Consider the following 19,638-nt stretch of genomic DNA (forward strand, 5'->3'; position numbering starts at 1 on the left):
TGGTTGGATGGGGATGGGGTGCCGGAGGTGGTTCCCGTGAAGGGCTGGCATGATTCTTTGTCTTTTTGTTTGAACTGGGGTTGTTTTTGTCTTTGTCTTTTCCAGAGTTGATTAGTGATCAGTCGAGGGATATATCTGCTTAATACACTGATTTCACAGTCACTGAATCTACAAGGCAAGAATGGGCATTTACAAAGACCTGAGGGAGGGAGCTTGAGGGATGAGGCGATGGACAATGAGCGGATATTCGCCCGCTTCTGTCTCTTGTGTACAAAGTAGGTCTAGTCCATGGGGGAAGGGGGGAGGGGAGAGAGGGGGGCTTGTCTGTTGAATACGAGAAAAAAAATGGGAATGGGGGATGGTTATGATAATTCGGTGGCAGGGGTTGGCGTTTTTTTTTTTCGTGTGGTGATTGGATTGGATTGGTTGAATTGATTGGTCTTGGATGGATTTATGTTATGTTATGTGCGTGCTGGTGCTGAATGGTTGTGTGGTGCTTGGGCTTGGAAGATGGTAGAAGGGGAGATGGGGCGTATTCAGAAGGAGGAGGAGGAGGAGAAGGAGAAGGAGGTCGGATGTGGATGAAGGCCTTACTGCTTCTTTGCTTGGTAGATGGATATGGATATACTGAGATAGACGTATTAGGAGCGTGTCAAGTGTCAAGTGAGTGGCTGTACGTCATGTTTATCCTCGGCAATCTACTCGTTCAAGCAAGCCCGATGCCAAAAAGGAGGGGGGAAAGAAGTCATCACCACCAACACCACTACCAGTACTCCTTGCAATAGGCACTATCAACACCCCATTTCAATTCTATTTCTTCTCTGATTTCTTTCAAGGACTAAAGGTGTTTTACTTGAGAAGAGAAAGGGCAAATTCGCAGCTGAAATGAAATACGAGGCCCGATGTTGTTTTTGGCTCCTTCTTTCGAAGCAAAATACGAGAAAACACCTATTTTGTTTTCTTGGCTTACAATGCGTACCTAGATCAGGGGAAGAACAAACCCTTTTTTTTTTCTTCTTGGACCTGAATTGTAATTTCCTTCTTGCTGTTCCTGGTGCGATTTTGATGGGTTTGAGTCGTGTTTTGCGTGTCGTTTGAGGGGGCTGGGGAGTTTGATTTAGAAGTGAGTTCCCCTTTTCTAAACGAACAGACATCATGTAGTTTCAAAGACTGACTATTTCAGATACAGACATTATATTCTCTTGACGAAAAAATCAAACACCGAAATTTCTACTCGTCATCGATTCCCTTCCGCTAATCAACCTCCCGTCAGCCAAACCCTCGCCCCCCTATTCCTCCCACGAACTCAAAACAAACTAAACAACTCGAATCAAACAACAACAATCATACGAGCAGAAGCGAGAAGAAAAAAGTACACGAGAGTACCACAAAGTACCTACCTTGTCAAGCTACAGATTTAAAAAAAAAAAAAAAAAAAAAAAAAAAAAAAAAAAAAAAAAAAAACAAACGCTGCGTGGCTGGGAAAGACTCGCTGCATCCGTCGGAAGTGATGACCAAGATGAATGCGTTTTCGCCCCTTGCTAGCGAGTACATAATGACAGACTCGGGCTTGACTCTTTTTTGTTAGATCAATTGGATCTACATGTCTATCCAGTATCCATCAGTCAACAACAGTCTTGGCCAAAACAGAGTTCTCCCAATCTCCTACTTTCCCTCTATCGATCCAAGACCTTGGAGTTGTTATACACTTCCGGTTCTTTACGTAGATCAACCAAGGACACACACGGAACACTCACAAACTCACACATACCTTACTGATTATCTTCTTCCCAATTAATATTCAGTAGCAATACGATATTGAGACGTTACCATGCTTTCTCCTCCTCTTCCCCCTTCTTCCTCCCCCTCCTCTTCCTCCTCCTGCTTATTTGCCATAGTCCGCGTCCTTTCAGAACTCTCCTTCTTCAACCTTCTCCAGCTGTCAAATATCCACACACGAGTTCCCTAACGTCCAAGCAAGTCCTTAAGAAATTGCTACCAAGGGGCTCCTCATGCAGGGGAGTAAACGTACACTTGGAAACTCGTAGAGGTATCGCCATTCCAACTTATCTCGGGCATGTATAAAACTTCTCCTCATCAGGCACCACATAACTTCTTCTCCCTGAAAAACCCTCAACAAAGGGGCAAAACGCTCCATGACATCACTGATCATCGAACACGTTATCCCAAGAGCATGCCTTCCCACACAAAAGTCTCTTGCCAGCCTTGCCCAAGTCAGACACGCATATCCAAGTGATATTTTCCTCCCCGTCAAGTCTTTCAAGCCTCTCAAGTCTTCACCAGCCTCCATTTTTCAAGTCCCTCAACAACTTAGCCTCCAGACTCCGGGCTTCTGATCAAACGACTACACAGTCGAAAATTGCCTCATCACGCGCTCAAGGTAAAAACATCTCGTAGCATAGCTGTATTCAATGCTCCAACATACACACGTCCTCCCTCCCGCTGTCCTATCAACATAACCTGAGCCCCCCTTCCTTGACCCCCCTTCCCCCAACGCTCCCCATACACGCCTAAATACAAGTGTTCAAATGTATAAATACCAAATGTCGCTGCGTGGCCAAAAAGGGGGATATAATGTAATGTAGACAAGGCCACGCCGAATACAAACTAATACAAATAATGCCGTATACATGCTTCTCAAGATAACATCACGACGAATAAATCCCAATCGCCTCAAACGACTGTATGTCCGGAAATCGGAACCCATTATACATCTCAACGTTCTGTCCACGTTCACGTAGTAAGAACCTCCTGATGAACCAGCCGCAGCACCCACCCAGCCTCTGCCACGCTCGCAAACTGAAAGCACCACTTCTTGATATTGCCCCCCGTGGCCCCATTCGCCGGAACGCCGCCAACGACGCCATCGCCGCTCTTGACCTCCTCCCACACGCCGCAGACAATGCCTCGGCTGCCCATCGGCGTGAAGCAGCCGCTCCCCAGAACGGCATCCAGCACGACAATCGACTTCTCGGAGCTCTTCTTGGGCGCGGTCGTCACCGTGACGCGCTTCTCGAGGCCGTGGTCCGCCCGGAGAGCCTGGCGCCAACCGGGCGGCGGTCGGCGGATTTGCAGGTTGCAGTTGCCGTAGTCTTCCCACTTGGCCGGCGACACGAGGAGATGGAGCCGGATGCGGATGTTGTCGCTGCCAAAGTTGACCGGCACCTCGCCGCTGTTGTCCACGCTGACGGACGGTGATCGAGGCGAGCCCCATCCTGACGAAGAGCCCGTCGTGTACAGGCTGTTGTTGCCGCTTCCGCCCCGGCCGCCACGCTTGTCGACGGATGATCGCGCCAGGTTGAAGGACAAGTTTCCAACAAGAGTGAGCTTCTTGAGGAAGCTCGAGGCAGACAGCGTCGTCGACGGCGTGGAACTTGCGCCATCGAAATGCTGCGACTGCGGCGCCCTCACAGAGCTGCGGTAGCTGTTCTTCCTACCAAACCAGCTACGGCGGCTGCTCTTGTCGCCCTCGTCGGGGGGAGCCGGCCGCTCCCCGAAGCTCCTGAACCGCGCCTCGTTCTCCAACTGGATAAACTTTTGGTTGTTGAGGCGGGCGTGGTGGACGGCCGTGTAGAGAGTGTAGCAGTCGGGGCCGTTCAGGCACCGGAAGCGAAAGTTGCCTCCCTGGTAGACTGGTGCCAGCTTACTATGGGGTTGCATTGACGATCGGATTTCCAGATCAACAGCGGTGCTCTGTCGAATCAGGACCAGGGGAGTGAGATCCAACGCGACGATAGGCCTGTCGTCGAGCTGAGTGTAGTTGCTGTCCCGGAAAGCGAATGCTTCAATGAGGCCATCAGTGACCATGATTGAGCAGTGGTCAGGGTGAACGTCCTTCCACGTGCCCTTGTCAGACCATCTGGAGACGGTTGCGAGGCATCGTCCCGATCTGGCGATGCTGCCGTCCTCCTCTGATGGCTTCCGTCCATGCAGACCGGCTTGGGAGGCGGAGTTGGAGGGCGTCAGGCTGACCTCGGATGCAGGAGTGTTTGAAGGAGCAAACGAAGGTGCGTACGAGCCCCGTCTCCTGTCATCCTCCTTGATGCTGTAGCCAAGCTCAGTCTGAGGGATATCGAGGCTCTCCATTTCCTCGTCAGATGACTCGGACTCGGACTCAGTTCCGGATGCATCTTCTCCCTCTGACTCGGTTTCCTCGCCTTCTTCCACAATCGAAGACACAGCAGAAGAAGACAGGCCTGAGGCGGATGAGACCTCAGAAGGCAAGTACTCGTGCTTGAGAGGAGACGAGCCTCTTCGCTTGAGGCGGTCATTGGCGTGGAGGTCAATCGGTGGCTTGAGCAATGACTGAGATTTGGGCGACTGCTGAGGCGTGGGGCTCAGGGTTCGGTGAACAGGCGGTCGCGGCGGTGGCGCGTCATTGTGGTAGATGATGGGGATTTGTCTTGAGGGAGATGGCTCTGACCTGCCGGGAGGTCCTGGAGCAGCACGCGTAGGGGTCGGTGGCGTCGCGAGACCGCTGTCAGAGTCGTCGTGGTCCGTGGTATCGGACCGGGTGGCCACGCTCACCATGCTCTGGACGCCTACGGGCACATCTGGTAGTCTACCTGGAGAGTCCGAGCCCAGCTCAGATTCGTCAAGGACACTGGGCTCGGGCTGCCTGGGCGGAACGGGCGAAGAAGGCAGGATATCAAGCCAGTCCAGAATCTGCTCCTCCTCGTCCGCCCAGAGATTCAGCAGCTCGTGCCACGCCTTTCCATTGTGGTTCCCACGGACCATGACGACCATGTCCTGCTTTCCATCTCCCGCTCGAGCAGAGACGAGGGACATGGAGATGGGCGGGAAGAGGAGGTACGACCGCCGACCGTCTCCAACCTCTCGGATGAGCAGATCCCCCTTGTCCTCGGGGCGGCTCTGGTTGTCGCGGTGCACCAGCTCCACCTGGCATTCCAGTCTTTGGCCGTTGGAGTGACTTAGGTCAAGCGAGAAGATGTCCTTGGCACTCACTTGACGAGAGACGGCGATGGTGACGGACTTGGTGGGACCAAGGGTTCGGAGGTCTCGCGCTCTGGAGGTATCCGTGTTGATGGCTTCTTCGTCAATGATCCTCGCAACCTCCTCTCTATGACGCTGACGAGCCTTTTCCTGCAGGGCCTCAAAATCCTTGACCAGCTGGCTGGTGTCGGGAGAGCCATACATCTGGTCCACGCAGACGATCAGCCGGGCCAACTGTTTTATGCGAAGAAGGGGCCTCTTCAAGAGGTAGGCGACGGCCACGCGCTCTCCCTGGGCATTGATGAGATCGCCGTTCGCGTTCCTCGGCAGTGCGTTGAGAAGGGAGTCATCTTCGTCCGCCGTGCCTCGCCGGGGTGCTAGATTGACAATCAGATCTTGGAAGCCTAGCCTCCAGACGCTCAAGTAGTTGTTGTAAATCGGGACGACGCCGTGAGCCCAGTTAGCCATCCGGCGAATGTCGCTGAGGGGCGCCTTGTCGTGCGCGTTCTTGAGCTTCTCAAGGACGACTCCCATGTTGACGACCGACTTGGACGTAACGTCGACCTTGGCCTTTGCCGAGGCGGGTCCGAAGAGTTCAGAGGCGGGCGTGTTGTCGCTCACAACATGAGACAGAAGCACGGGTATCACGCCGTCAACCAGGGTTTTGAGCTCCCGTCGGAAGAGGTTCTCGTCGTCGGCAAATTCCTTCAGCAGATCATCCGCGGTCACGTTGTTGGACAAGCCCCGTGCTTTTCGAAGGCTGGGCCTTGATCTGTTGCTCTTGATTCGCTGGGGAACATTGGCATCGTCGGGTAGTGAGAGGACCGAAACCAGGTCAGAGTGCTTCGTTAACCTCCTCTTGAGGCCTGAGCCTTGTCGCTGAGGGGTTCTCGGGTCCGTCGACTTGGAAACAGTTGTCGAGCGGGTGAGAGTAGAATGGCTCACGTCGGACTCGGTTTCCGAATGGCTGACGCCAGAGCCCTCGGAGAGGATCGTTGAGAGTTCATGATGACCGTTGGTAGGGGGCCGGAGGCGTGGTCCGGCGATATGTGGTGCGCCCCTTGATGAGCTGCGGACAGATGAGTCCCGGTCTGTGCTTGAGCGAGTGTCTGTCGTGATCCAGCTGCTCAAGTCAGAATTGGACTGCATGTACTGGGAATCGGCTTCGAGTTCCGTCTGGTCATCTTCCAGATCGTCATCATCGGATGCGAAGCGGCGCTCTTCCTGGCTTTGGTAGGCCTTGATAGGTTTCGTAAGGTTTGCCGATTCTCCTTGAAAGGCCTCCTTCAGAGCACCGAGAAACGGCCGTCGTGTGCTACCTGATTTAGACGAGGGCAAGGAGTCCCTCGTTGCGCTCCTCCTCTTCAGACTCGATGATGAAGGAGATTTCCTCTTTCCGGAATCTCTGCTAGTTCTTGACCCTGATTTTGGACTCGATGCATTAGCACTCTGGGTTGTCTCTTCCGAGTGTGTCGTTTCGACGCTGGAAGTAAGGTTAGACGAGAGATCAGAGGTCACATTGGACACTACGCGCGAATCCGAAACCATCGAACTCCGTGTCTCTGCCGAGGGCTTTCTTCGGTGCGTGGGCTCTCTGGACGTAGACGCTCTGTGTGTGCTTTCTTTCGATACAGCCTCTCTCGATGTAGACTTTTTCGGTGTGGTTTCCCGACTCTCCCTTGGTTTCGTCTCCCGTACAGCCTCTTTCGGCTTGATCTCCCGTGTAGTCTCTTTCGGTCTGGCTTCTCGTCTAGCCTCCCGCGTAGTGTCTCTAGGCGCAGCCTCTCCTATCGTGACATCATCATCTTCGTCGTCCTCATCGGAAAGCGTCGACGAGAGCGAAGGCGGCCGGTTGCCCTTTTCGTAAGGCTCCACGGTATTATTGAGCCATTTTTCGATGCTCGGAGGATTGTTGGGCGTTGCATGCCTCGAGGGCTCGTTGATCTCCTGGATAATCTTCTTGCCCTCCTCCACCACCTTCTTCAACACATTCGGCATGGCCTTCAGGCTCGTTGCCCGGTCAAGCTTCGTGCGCTTCTGCTGCTTCGGCTTGCTCCTCGGAGGGCCCCTCAGGGGCAGATCCAGCTCACTAAAGGCGGAGTGCCCAAAGGGAATCTCTCCTGGGATGTCAGCCAGGGACCTGTCAGTCAAGGTAGTGCCCAGGTCCGAGTCTGGAATATGAGGAGGCTGCTTGGCGCGGGAGCCGACGTCTGCTGACTTGGCTCTAGTATTGGGACGCTTCGTTCCGCTCCTTTTGACGCCGCCCGGTCGAGGTTTCGGCCGGGGTTCCTCAACCGGCGCGTCGAGATACGAGTCCGGGTCGTCTGCACCGTCTGACATTGACAATAAGGTTGCTTCCTCGACAGCCTTGATCAAGTCGTGAATCGTGTGCTTCTTGGAGTCGGCACCCGCAGTTTTGCTTCGCTGCCGCGTCGGCCTTGGAGTTCCGGGTTCTGATCTGGAGGGCTTTACTCTGATGCCGTCGTCGCGAGGCGGTGGTGAAACCTTCATACGCGTAATCCGAATGCCGTCTTTGGACTCCTTTACCTCTACTGGCTTAACCCTGATACCGTCATCCTGAGGGGCAGCAGGTGGAGGCTTTGCAGGCGTGACGCGGATACCGTCATCTGTAGCCTTCTTTGGCGCAGCCCGGATACCGTCATCCGAAGGCTTCTTTATCGGCGCAACCCGAATACCATCGTCATCTGTAGCTTTTTTTGGCGTGACCCGAATACCGTCGTCGTCGGGTTCCTTCTTTCGTATTGGCCGTACTCGAATGCCATCAGTGTCATCCATGCTGGGCTTGAGAGGCTTCCTCGCGGTGACTTCGGTTGCCGTCTCCCCGTCGTCGGTGTCCTCCTCTTCCTCATCCTCGGAGGATGACAGGTCTGAGTCTAGGGAACCCTTCAGGCTCTTCGGGGGCGGCGTCACGACCTTTTCTGCCCACGCTTTGACCTTGCTCTGAAAGGACGGGTTGGGCACTGCTCGAAAGACAAAGCCGTTTGGGATGCGGGCCGGAGTGGGGTTGCTCGTCTTCCTGGGACGCGGCGACACCTTTCGAACGGACGGCTTCCGCACCTTGGGCTTGACCCAGTTGTCGTCGCTCACGATCCTCTTCTTAGGAGGAGGCGGGACCTCCTTCTCCTTCTTCTCCGTCTCGGACTTTGCACCGCCGTTGTGGACAATGGCCTTGGGCGGCCGCCTCTTCTGCCTCATCTTGATGCGCACCCGGTCCTCCTCCGTCACGCTCTCCATCTCTTCTCCGGCAAAGGCGACGTCCGTCGGCTCCGTGGCCGCATCGTCCGGATTGCTATCCATCATGGCAGCCGCATTGGCCTTTTGCCACGTCTTGACCCTGTCCCTGACACCGCTCGGCGGCTGGAGCTTGCGCACCTGGTTCTGCCTCATCTCGTGGCGGGCCTCCGCCTTGACCGTATCCATGCTCTGCCGCCGCTTGCGCTCCGCCTGCTGCCTCGCCGGCGAGGGCCGCCCCAGCAGAAAGTCATGTAGGAGGCTCGGGGGCTCCGTCTTCTTGGTGTTGGCGCGCGGACGGCTTCCCGTGGCTGCCGCCGGGGCAGACTTGGGGGACTCTCCAGGAGTCTTCTTGCCGTCTGTCGCGCTGCCATCTTTGGAGCCGCCGGATTTGGAGTGTTCGGAGACGTCGGTCGGCGTCGTGGGATTGGGCTGCGCGCTGCTATCGCCAGGGGCTTCGTTTGACGAGGTCATGGTCTTTGGAGCTGCTACCGCTGCCCTGTCAGTTTAGCGGCCACAAATGCGAGCACAAAGAGATGGATTGCCGCGCCGCGGGGACAGAGGCCACAGCAAATGCATGAGTGTCGGGCCTATTGGCGAGAGCACGGTTGGACACAACGATGGATGGGAGCAGAGCTGCCCAAGCTGCCCGAAATGCCGAAGCTCATTCGCAGTTGCTCGTCCCAGATGATCCCGTCGTACGCGATGGGCAGAGGCGAGAACAAAGACACGGAGTTGCTGCTGCGCTACTCACCTCATTGGAGCAGCATGCTGTGCGCATCGAGGCGTCGAGGATGTTTGCTGTCAGTCTCGCGTTGGCCGTCGCACATGCCCAGCTCGAGAGCTCTCCAAGGCCGGCTGCGGCCTCTGTTGCGCACTGTCTGCCAACAACAACAACAAAGAAGGCGCTAGTGCGTGTTTGTTCGTCGGAGCCGTTGGAGAGGAGAGAAGAGTGATGGATAGAAGAGGGAGTTGTAAACAGGGCGTTTGTCGTGATTGCACGTCAGCTGGGCGATTCCAAGCGGGCCGAAATAGGGAGAGAGTGGGATTGGAGATTTGACACTGAGACTGTGAAACGAGCGACGGAGGGACAGAGATGGTGACGTTTAGGGCGAGTTGTATGATGCCGGGAACGATGGATGGATGATCTCAAGTGTGCTGGCTTGTACGTCGTAGGACTTTGTACAGTGCAGAGGAGCTTCCAAATCGTTCGATTGCGCTCTTGATTCTGGGGTTGATGGGTTCAAGGCTGGTACCGAGTACCGAGCACCTGCACCTGCACAGCCGCTGTCATCAAAGCTTCAATCTGCTTCCTTTGCCTTGCCCTTGTGCTTCTTCTGGGTGCCGCAGTAACCAGCGGGGTCGGCTGAAATAAACATGCCCGGGCAATTGGAGACGATTGAAATTGGGTGCAATTTTAGCACAGCTGGAGCGTCACTGGGAGAAAGAAGGCTGGGACAAGCCACCAAAAAGGCCCGAGCCGTGGCCAATCACAGACGGACGTTATTTGTGGCTCGTCCAAGCACGCGGTTGCCTAGTCCCGATCCGGCTGGTCAGGTCGCTGAATGGAAGGCTGTGGCTGATGAAAGGATCCATGGCCAAATATCTCTATTCCTTGGTTTGTTGTTTTTCCGTCAACAAAGAGTCAAGTGAGGTCGGTAACCGGGAGCTTGGAACCGCATGGGTGTTATCGATATGGACTTTTGGATCTTGATTTATCGTGTTGTTTATTTTGATGATCGGCGCCTCTTCTTGGCCAGTCTTGGACGTGCTCCGGAGTTCATGGAGCTCTGCCATACTCCAAGTCCGTGGTATGCATGCAAGTATCCCTACCCTGTAACCTGATCCCAGATTTCCACTCGGACTTCTGCCTCGCGTCTTTGACTCGCATTGAGGGATGTTGCCGGTTCTGTGACCGTATGCTTACATCACTCATTCATGGTTTACGATCTGTATGTATGGAGTAATACATACGTGCTAGGCATGTGGTTCATCGTCATGCGCAATGCCGGGATGGAGAGAACCTACTAGCTCCCTATGCACACTCGTATTCCGGGAGAGGCGACTTATACCATTTCGTCCACCAAGTGACAAAGCAACCGATCTTTGACAGAAAAGTCGATTGTTTTATGAGAGCATCCTCGACATCTCCACCATCCTCAGCGTTGCAAATCCTTATCCATCCGTCCATCTTTCCAGCGGCTCACCTCTCGCAACATGCATACATGCATTCCGGTCTCCTACTCCCCTACCAACTTCAAAGTACGTAGCCCATGCTCACCCAACAATCTCACCAAGGTTACACGCATACTTATCACCAGCAACCCCTCACATACCTTCTGGCCTCCATCACGGTCGCCAGTTGAACTGCAACGGTATACTGCAGGATGATGCACTCACACTCTCCACCACTCCATGACAGTCGCGCACACCTCTTCTCTCACATGGAAGTTGATTCCAGCGTCTCCATTTACTGCATACTACCTGCAGGAATCGAACCATATGCACACCATCACTTCTACCGCTCTCCTTTTCACTTCTATCAAACATCAAATACCACATCACTTCTTCCGCTGCTCTCTCTTCGCTTCTATCAAGCATACAAACCCTCACTTCTCCGGGAACCCCCGAACCACAAGCTCCTTATCACCATCCCTCACAGCATCCCCCTCCAACTCACCCACAACCTCGACACTCGTACGCATGTCTCACGTCCCATCAACCCCAAAGTCCAGCTGATCACCCTCCTCACAACCCAGCCCCACAACCACCACCACCAGCCCATCCAATAAAGCGCGCAACCTCCGCGATTCCCAGTCCCCAGTGACAGGTCACGCCAAGCCAAATGCGCAATTCTGAGCCCTTTCCCATCCCATCAGACTGATTATGCGCGCGCGCAAGTCATACATATGCAAGTGCTCCCTCATACCTAGAATGCTGCGCCGCTTATCGGGCTGCCCTACGCAACAGATCCCTTCATGTTCTCACTCCGTCGAAGCTTCCATCCGTGTTTCCATTGTGGCGATAAGCTTTCCGAGTTGTTTGTTGCTGGCAGAAGAGAGGACGCTTGATGGATGGAATTGTCGGCCCAGAAGAGCATCCGCATTCATATCCGATATGGTGTAGTGGCTAACATCGCTCGCTCTCAACTTCTGGTTGAAGCACCGAGCAGCCCTGGGTTCGATTCCCAGTATCGGAGATCATCTTTTTTGATGCCATTCTTTCTTCGGCACTTATGACTTACAAGAACTTATTTTTTTCTTTTGTAATGACATATTCCCCCTCTCTTTCAACATCGTCAACGATCTGTAAATAATGTAGTAAAGTAGAGAGTCAAATTGGTGGTAATTACGGGAAATGACTAAATAACCTCTGTGAAATCAAGAGTACTGTCATGAAGCTGCCTCCAACTCCAACTGATTGATGCCCACCCCCGTCGGTATAATCGCAAACAAATAACCAAGCCAGCTAGACAAAGAAAAAGAAAATACACTCTGATCCTCCCCCTACCATTGAGAGTCCCAGCTCACAATGGCCCACGAGCACAACTCAAGATGTACAGACGTAGAAGCGCCGTGTCATCCATACCGTGATGCGGAAACACCTCCAACCGCCGAAACGCCTTGAAATGCTATGTCTGATAACAGACGTCGAACCCGAAATGAGAAAAAAAAAAGCAAAGGACCTCTCCAGCCCCCCTAAGGGATATAAATGTAAAACAGTTAAACGCCGCCCAATGCAATGGTGATGGTGAATGAAGATGAAGATGCATCCAGGCCTCCCTCACGCCTCCTTCTCAGGAAGCACGAAGCGGACCTTCTTCTTCGGCTTCGCAGCCTTGCCATCCACCCCTGCGTCGCTCATGAGCTCCTCCTCAGTCTCTTCTTCAATGGACCACACATCAGGACTGGGCTCCCGCCACAGGTGATTGTCCCGCACGCGAGCCGACAGGCTCCGCGTCTGCATATGGTGACGCGTCGATCCCCTGCTATTCGTACGGCCTCGGCCCCTGCGCCCGGACGACGACGGCGCGGGAACGGACATGGAGCCCGGGTAGAGAAAGGTATCGTTGGCGAGGCCAAACATGGGGCTCTTTGCGCGGAAGCGCAGACCCTCGACGGCGAGGTCGCGCAGCGGAGAAAGCATAGACGACGACGGCGACGAGGGCGAGAAGCGAATGTAGTCCTCGTCGTCGTCGTCGTCGGTGGTGAGCGCATCCGAGTCGTACTCGGGCGACGCCGGCCTCGCGCCGCCATCGGGCTTGCGGAGCCCCTCAAGCGAGGAAGGGCTGACGCTGCGGACGGCCTCGCAGGGCTGGCTGGCGTCCTCGATGCCGGCGTCAAAGTCCATCAAGTCGACGTCGTCCAGGTCCATCTCGTCGATGTCGGCGTTGTCATCGTCGGCGGGGATGGGGGTGAGGAAGTAGGTGAGCGGGTTGTCGTCAATGTCCTCGAGCAGCGGCCGGGGCTCGGCGGCGGCGTCGGGCCTCTTCTTGATGGACATGGCGGGCGACAGGCGGAGCTGGGTCGGCGGCCAGGATTCGAGGCGGGAGGGGGAGAAGACGGATTCCATGAGCATTTTACTGCTTTTTTTTTTTTGTCTTCTTGCCCGGTCTAGGGGAAGAGATTGTATGGGGTTGATGGGATGGGTGGTGTGGTTTTATGTAGGGTTGGGGGTATAAGGCGAGGCAGACAGGCAGAATAGGACTTGGATGTTGATTTGCCTTCAGGCCGCCAACTTGTGAGATGACTCAGACGGAGAGAGAGAGCAATTATGACAAAGTATGTCTCCTGAGCCTAGATGATGGGCTTCCCCCTCCCTGTGACCTCGACGCACGACTGAGCAAAAAGAATGAAGAAGAGGGAGGTCGGTGGCTTGACGGCACCTCCGACGGGTAGTGCTGAGCAGCCTCAGCACGAGGCAAGGTGAGAGGCGGGAGAGAGAGAGATGAAATAGTGTCCTTTACGGCAACTAAAGAAGCTGGTCCAGAATATTCAAAAAGAAGCCTGAGAATGCCTGGCGTCGAGGCAGCGAGATAAGCCGCAGCTATATACCAGCGGGCAAGCCGAGTGGACATATACCAAGAAGACCAACGAAAGCTGTCCTCTAACCACCACCACCACACACACCCTATCCCCTCTTTTTTTTTCCCTCTTTCCCACAGTACAAGAAAAGAATTCGAAAGAGGAGCAAGTTCACGAATGGGTCAGCCAAGAGCTTGTGCCTTGGGAAAAAACGTCACCACTTGCAGCCCGTGATAGCCCCATCTCATACATCCATCCCATAGCCCACCAAGAGGGAAAATCATGAACAGGGGGGGGAGAGAGAGGAGACGAGGGGAGGGGCGTTGGTGGGCACGTCTCCCGGCTTGGCCTTGTGAGCCCACTGCCTTTGACAGTGTCATGCATGGAGGGAAGGCCATTCAGCAGCAGCTGCGCCCACGTGAAGGCGGCCTATCATGGAGGGGGGATGGGCGTCTGGGGCTGGGGGGTTGCACCGAAGTGTGGCAGCCGAGAGCCGTTCTATGTCACTTGTCACAAACAATGAAATCAGGGAAGGGCCAAGTTTTCGTTCTCTCTGATACAAGTCATGGGAGAGCGTGAGAAGCGTGAGTGAGTGACTATAGACTGGAGTAGATGTGCCGAGAAGGACATGGAAGGGACTGAAGGGAGGGCGTCTCTCTCTGTGTGCGTGTGTGTGTGTGTGCGGCCTCTGGTACATAATCTGTTATGGTGTGAGCGAGCAAGCGCTGGTAATTCCGCTCGTTTCCCGCCTATGGGCAAATAGTCTCGAACCATGGGCCTCGCATTCCAGCACGGCGGTTGGCAATCGTCGAATGAGCGACCCGTGTCAGATCAGACAAAGACGCGGGGGAGAGAGAGAAGCAAGAGACACAAGCCACTAGCGATCATGCAAGGGTTTGTGGGTTCCTCGGAGGAGGACGAGGCTCTTCCTGGTGGTGGTCTTCTTTTCCTACGCACATGTTCCGTGTAAGCTGAGAGACTACAGGCAGCTAGGGCACACCCGCTAAAGGCACCACAAGACCAGATGACTCTTTTTCTGCTGGAGCCAGTGCTCTGGGAGCAGCATCATGAACGTACTAAATGGAGGCTTACGAGGGGCAGAAGTGAGGCGTGATGATGTTCGTCTCGGCTCGTTTCTCCATCTGGTGGGCTAAGACTCAGGTCATGCCCCCCTCCTCAGTCCATGGAAAATGCCCATCTGCATGATTTACATGCTCTTTTTTCTTTCCGATCGACCGTTGTCGACTCGATCGGACGAGATGCATGGCTGGGAAATGCAAAACACATTTTTTCGGATCAGAAATCGTGGGTAGTGAATTTATGCATGGTTCCTTGCATGAAGGAGAGTTTTGTTGCTGCCGACTGGTGGTTGCTGTCGTGAGGTGAAGGGGTGAAGCGGTGTGCACGTCACCGCGTCGATCAAAGGTTTACTACTGTACTGTATGCACTATAGTATTATCAGATTGATAATTTACTACTGTTTTACAGGATCAACAAAGAAAAAAGGCAAAGGATAAAATTGGAACGCGGCAAACTAGCTGCGGCGCGGCGCGGGAGCTTCGGCTGGCTGTTGGATCATCGTCATCACTCTCATAACAAGACCGACAAATAGTAAGAGTATCTGTCATAACCATATACCTTACACAAGCCTAGGCAAACGCAACAAGAGCCGTGATCCCGTCCTCATCGAAACAGGCCTGCCCGCTTCCGGAAGCTCTCATCTCACACAAAGGTCACCACCCTACCCAACACAACCCTCATCTAGGAACTAATACGAGTTCACGATACATAGCACACACACATAGGTACGGAGAAACACACACAGACAGCTCTCCTCAGCTATGGTGGGTCGGATTCCCTTGCGTCTGCTGATTTGCTCCAGCCTCCCCCTCCGCGACGAATGCGGCCGTTTGAGCTGAGCACGATGGCGTCGATCGACTCACCGTTCATTCTGGAGCGAGGAGAGAGTGTGGGTGGTCAGTCAGCTCACGCTTTCACAGCTTTGAATGGCTATCGATGCTGTTAGTGCGGGCAAAGAAGCAGACAGAGGAGGACGCGCGCAACGGCGACATTTCGTGCTGAGGACGCGCGGATTGGAGGCGATGCAGGAAGTATTGCATGAAATATTCCAGAAGCGTTCCAGCAAAGTTGCCACGTCCCGATATAGAAGCAGTTGCCTGGCCTGCAAGATGAGAGTTGCCCAACAAAGTACATAGATATGGTCTGTACTATCGTCCGTAAGAAGCAAAGACGCGATATTAATTTTTGCGATATAGGGAAAGTTCTGATACTCATGAGACTGTTCACTTGACGCCATAGTAGGTAGCTGATGTCAGTACCAAACGTGACATGGGGCAAGCATCAGAAATTCACTCAAGAGTATGTCCCCTGCGTCATAGAAACCGGGCGAGACCGTCTTTTCCTTGCGCGTTTCCCGGTATTCTGGAAAATTACGCAGCATGGTACCAGGTAGGCATGACCAGATGGGAAAAAAAAAAAACGGTCGAGCCATGAGTCGTGATCATGCCAGATCCAGTGCCCTGGGATCGTCGATTCCTCTCTCCAAGAAGCACAAACCACCAAACAAAAGACACCCAACCCAAACCTTGCTCATTATACTTGTACCTGTTGCCATCCTAAACATCACGGCAGACAATGTCTCTGTTGCATCTCGTCCCGCATTGGTGCCAAGCCCAGGCCGTGACCCAAGCACCTGATGTCCTCACTTGGATCAAGACTCTCATTCTTCCCACGTCCCCCTCTCTTTATCTTTTTCCTCTGCTTACATGATCGAGCTCTTGATGAACCCCTGCTCGATTCCCGCAGCTTTTGCACCCGATGACGCCATGTCGGCCATCGGAGACTTGTGAGCGGAGTCCAACTGTCGCAGGTCGGAGCTTAGATGTCCGTTACATCCACGGAGACCCATCTGATACGACAAGTTTCTACTCCAATATTGCAGTTCACTCAGAAGAAACTCATCGCTATATAGGTATAGATATAGATGCAATAGGCAGCCCTCCAGGCTTCAAACCATTCATACTGTAATTTCCAGTCGTTCCTTTATCCTGCGTCGAGGCTCGTGCCCCGACAAAGCCACGATGCATCCCGCCCTTGTCAAATTGCGGCTTGCGCGGCACTTGCGTGTCTCTCACCAATAGCTCAGGCCACCATCCAGATCCAGACCAACAAGCGTCTCCTCTGCCCGTGCCCTGTCCCGCTTGGCATCAATATTTTCCGCCGTCTTCATCTGCTCTCTCTGTTTGCTCGCCTCTTTGCTTCGTGGGGTCAATGAGCCGCTCTTCACGGTAGTATTGCGATTTGTACAACCATAGGCAACACAAATCCCTTGCTCACCATCGTCTACTGTAGTATCTTGCTGCATCCCGTCAACTTCGGCCAGAGCTGTGCCGGATGGAGGAGACGAGCAGCCCTGCATCGTCTTGGCATGCAGAAGCCGGGTCTCTGATCCAGACACCAAAGTCATCGAATCACAGAGCATCAAAGCCCTCTCACCATCCCGTGTAACCCCCGTTCAGCCTATCAGCTCCGCGTCCTTCTGTATGTCCTACTGGCCAGCAGCGGCATGTCTATGTCCATGCCCATGTAAGAATGCAACTCCGATTGACCTCGTCCGTCGCTGCACCAGAGTCCGTTCTCCTCTCCCCCCCCACGGAATTCTCGTCCCTGCGCCCTGCCTTACGTATGCCGCTGTCGTAGTCCCTGTCGGAACCAGAAGGAAAACAGCAACACGGCTCCGAGCGCCAAGCAGCCTGCACTCGGCCTTTTTTTCCTCTCGTTTTCGTCTTCGTTGTCCACACTCGGCCCGCACGGGATTTGGCCCTTTTTTACTAGTCCATTTCTCTCTCTGATCGCGGGTTCCTCGAGACGGCCGGCCGATTACATAAAGGTCCTTAAGCCTCCCTCCGGATCTCCGGATGATGGACTCTGCACTCCAACCAACCAATTGTTGACTTCATACGGGACCGGCCAGGTATATATTCCCAGTTCTTGGAACATCGTAGCGATCAGATCCTCCCCCCCTCAATCTTTCTTCTCTTTTCTTCCGTCTCTTTTCGTGCCGTGGCGAGTCGGTAGTTGCTCCGCACACCTCGACAGCTTGCCCCACGTGAAGAATCCGACGATCCGATTGCTCACATCATTGATCATTGTTCGATTTTCCTGCCAGCTTCGGAGCCGCTCAATTCAGGAAACAGGGAACTCTGGATAAAGAAAGAGATTAAAATCAAGTTAAAAGGAACAAGACTCGCCCGGCTGTGCGACGCTCCGTTGGTCGCAGCGAGATGAAAAGCCGGCCAGCAGCTCCCCCCCCAGCAATGTTCCGCTCTGTCGTCATCGTCGTCCTTGCAATCTGCGGCCTGGTCGCCTGGAGCAGCGCGCTCTTCTTCCTCGACGGCGATTCCTTTGGTTCCTTGTTCGACACGGGCACTCACCGGGACAGCGGCCTCGAGTTCAGCAGCTACAAGACGTCGGATCCCCTCGACTATGACGCCACCAGGATGGACGTGACGCAGCTCAGCCCTACCATCCCCCTCCGGATCGTCACCTTCAACGTCCGCTACGCCACCACGAGTCCCGTCAGGGGAGAGAAGCGCTGGAAGGACCGCGGCCCCAAGCTGCTCAACCAGCTCGGCTTCATCACCGCCGGCCACGAGAACGCCTTCCTGTGCCTGCAGGAGGTGCTGCACGAGCAGCTCGAGGACATCCAGGCCAGCCTGGGCCCCCGCTGGGCGTCCATCGGCCGGGCCCGCGAGGACGGCAAGCAAAAGGGCGAGTACTCGCCCGTCTTCTACCGCTCCGACGTGTGGTATCTCGAGCGCTCGCAGACGCGCTGGCTCAGCCCGACGCCCGAGAAGCCGTCGCGAGGCTGGGGCGCCAGCCACAACCGCGTCGTCACCATGGGCGACTTCACCCACAAGGGCACCGGCACCCGCGTCGTCGTCATGAGCACCCACTTTAACCACAAGAGCGCAAAGGCCCGCCAGCACAGCGCCCAGCAGCTCATGCAGTACGCCCGCGAATGGGGCGTCGACGACGACGATGGAAACGACGACAACGGAAACGACGGCAGCAGCAGCAGCAGCAGCAACTCGGTCGTCCTCATTGGCGGCGACTTCAACAGCACGCCCGATGACGTGGCCTACCGCCTCATGACGGCGCCGGGGTCGGGCATGTCCGACCTGGCCGCCCTGTTGCCCCAGGACCAGCACAGCGGCAACAGCCTGACGTACACGAGCTTTGGCGAGGCCAACGAGTGGCCGCAGCGCATCGACTTTTTGTTCATCCAGGAGCCTCGCACCGCCGTGGTCAAGACGTTTAGCGTGCTCGAGAACATCTTTGACGATCAGATTCGCTTGTCGGACCACCGGGCTGTTGTGTCTGACCTGGAGATTGCCGTGGACCCTTCGTCATGAGATGGGGAAGAGTCTGGGAAGGGATGACTTGATCTCATCAACACATCTCTAAAAAGAAAGCTTTGAAATCTCGGGAGGATAATGATACCCGGAGCGTGCTTCCCGAGTGGCACGGTCTCCAACCAACGTTATGACATGGAGTATTGGGCATGACATTTACGCACGCATACACACGGAAAAGAGATGAAGAAGAAAGCAATGAATGGGAGCGGGATTTGGAGTTGGGATAATGGAACGTATTTCTCTAGCATCTATCCGGTCTATTGAAGAGAGGACAGAAACGGGCATCATGCAGTTGCATGCAGTCAGCGCTCAAAGAAGGATGCAGTAGCATCTCCTTTGCAGCGCTGTCCTTTCATAGGGACAAGCTCAACAGTCATTTCATGCAACAGCATCGACAGACATGACAGGTTGCAGCTCTTTGCTGTCAAACCAATAGCCTCAGTGCAGTCGGACTCTGCATGCGCACAAAAGGCGGTCAAGAGGTGCTGAGCTGGATTGGACCGAAGAGATTTCTCAACTGCATCTCTCGCAGCTGAATTCCCGTCTTCAGCAACTCAGGACTTTAATCAGGTATCGGATTGCTGGAGTAGATAGATCGCAAATAGGATACGATGAACATGCAGCAACGGAGTTTTATATGTTCATTACCTTCTTCTGTCGTACGAAAGACGAAGGATTTGCATAGTAGGGAATTATCTTCTACCTAGGTACTGTGACCATGCGCCTTCATTCTCGCTTCAGTACTGCACCAGACACGTCATGACAAGTAATCTTCGAGGAGAATGCAGTCTCAAAACGAAGCAATTGTTTCAGCGCTTGTCGTTGAGAACCAGTAGGACGATGTTTCATCTTAATGCTTGAGTGCTGAACCGACATGCGTGTAGCCCTTGCCGGATGAAGAAGAGGGAGGCAACCAATGGAGCCAGAGTTCGTTTATGATTATAGTAAAA

At 54.3% G+C, this 19,638-nt stretch overlaps 5 protein-coding genes across 5 annotated transcripts; 2 read left to right on the top strand and 3 right to left on the bottom strand.

The window, feature by feature from the left end:
* Window positions 1–2,754: 2,754 nt before the first annotated feature.
* Window positions 2,755–8,700, bottom strand: CCMA1212_008069 (uncharacterized protein; the record flags this gene model as incomplete). Its single annotated transcript, XM_073705220.1, has 1 exon — window positions 2,755–8,700. The coding sequence occupies one exon, from the start codon at window positions 8,698–8,700 to the stop codon at window positions 2,755–2,757; it is 5,946 nt and encodes a 1,981-aa protein (XP_073556226.1).
* Window positions 8,701–8,846: 146 nt separating this feature from the next.
* Window positions 8,847–9,579, top strand: CCMA1212_008070 (uncharacterized protein; the record flags this gene model as incomplete). Its single annotated transcript, XM_073705221.1, has 2 exons — window positions 8,847–9,137; window positions 9,403–9,579. The coding sequence occupies 2 exons, from the start codon at window positions 8,847–8,849 to the stop codon at window positions 9,577–9,579; spliced, it is 468 nt and encodes a 155-aa protein (XP_073556028.1).
* Window positions 9,580–12,009: 2,430 nt separating this feature from the next.
* Window positions 12,010–12,804, bottom strand: CCMA1212_008072 (uncharacterized protein; the record flags this gene model as incomplete). The annotated part of the gene is made up of 1 exon (XM_073705222.1): window positions 12,010–12,804. One exon carries the CDS (start codon window positions 12,802–12,804, stop codon window positions 12,010–12,012), a length of 795 nt encoding a protein of 264 aa, XP_073556030.1.
* A 3,228-nt stretch (window positions 12,805–16,032) lies between these two features.
* On the bottom strand, window positions 16,033–16,689 carry CCMA1212_008073 (uncharacterized protein; the record flags this gene model as incomplete). The annotated part of the gene is made up of 2 exons (XM_073705223.1): window positions 16,033–16,195; window positions 16,406–16,689. Coding segments are annotated over 2 exons (285 nt in total). The 3' UTR covers window positions 16,033–16,194.
* Window positions 16,690–17,587: 898 nt separating this feature from the next.
* Window positions 17,588–18,685, top strand: CCMA1212_008074 (uncharacterized protein; the record flags this gene model as incomplete). The annotated part of the gene is made up of 1 exon (XM_073705224.1): window positions 17,588–18,685. The coding sequence occupies one exon, from the start codon at window positions 17,588–17,590 to the stop codon at window positions 18,683–18,685; it is 1,098 nt and encodes a 365-aa protein (XP_073556025.1).
* Between the last annotated feature and the right edge of the window lie 953 nt (window positions 18,686–19,638).

Source organism: Trichoderma ghanense (assembly GCF_004382785.1).
Source record: "Trichoderma ghanense strain CCMA-1212 chromosome Unknown scaffold_11, whole genome shotgun sequence".
NCBI classification, from domain to species: Eukaryota; Fungi; Ascomycota; class Sordariomycetes; order Hypocreales; family Hypocreaceae; genus Trichoderma; species Trichoderma ghanense.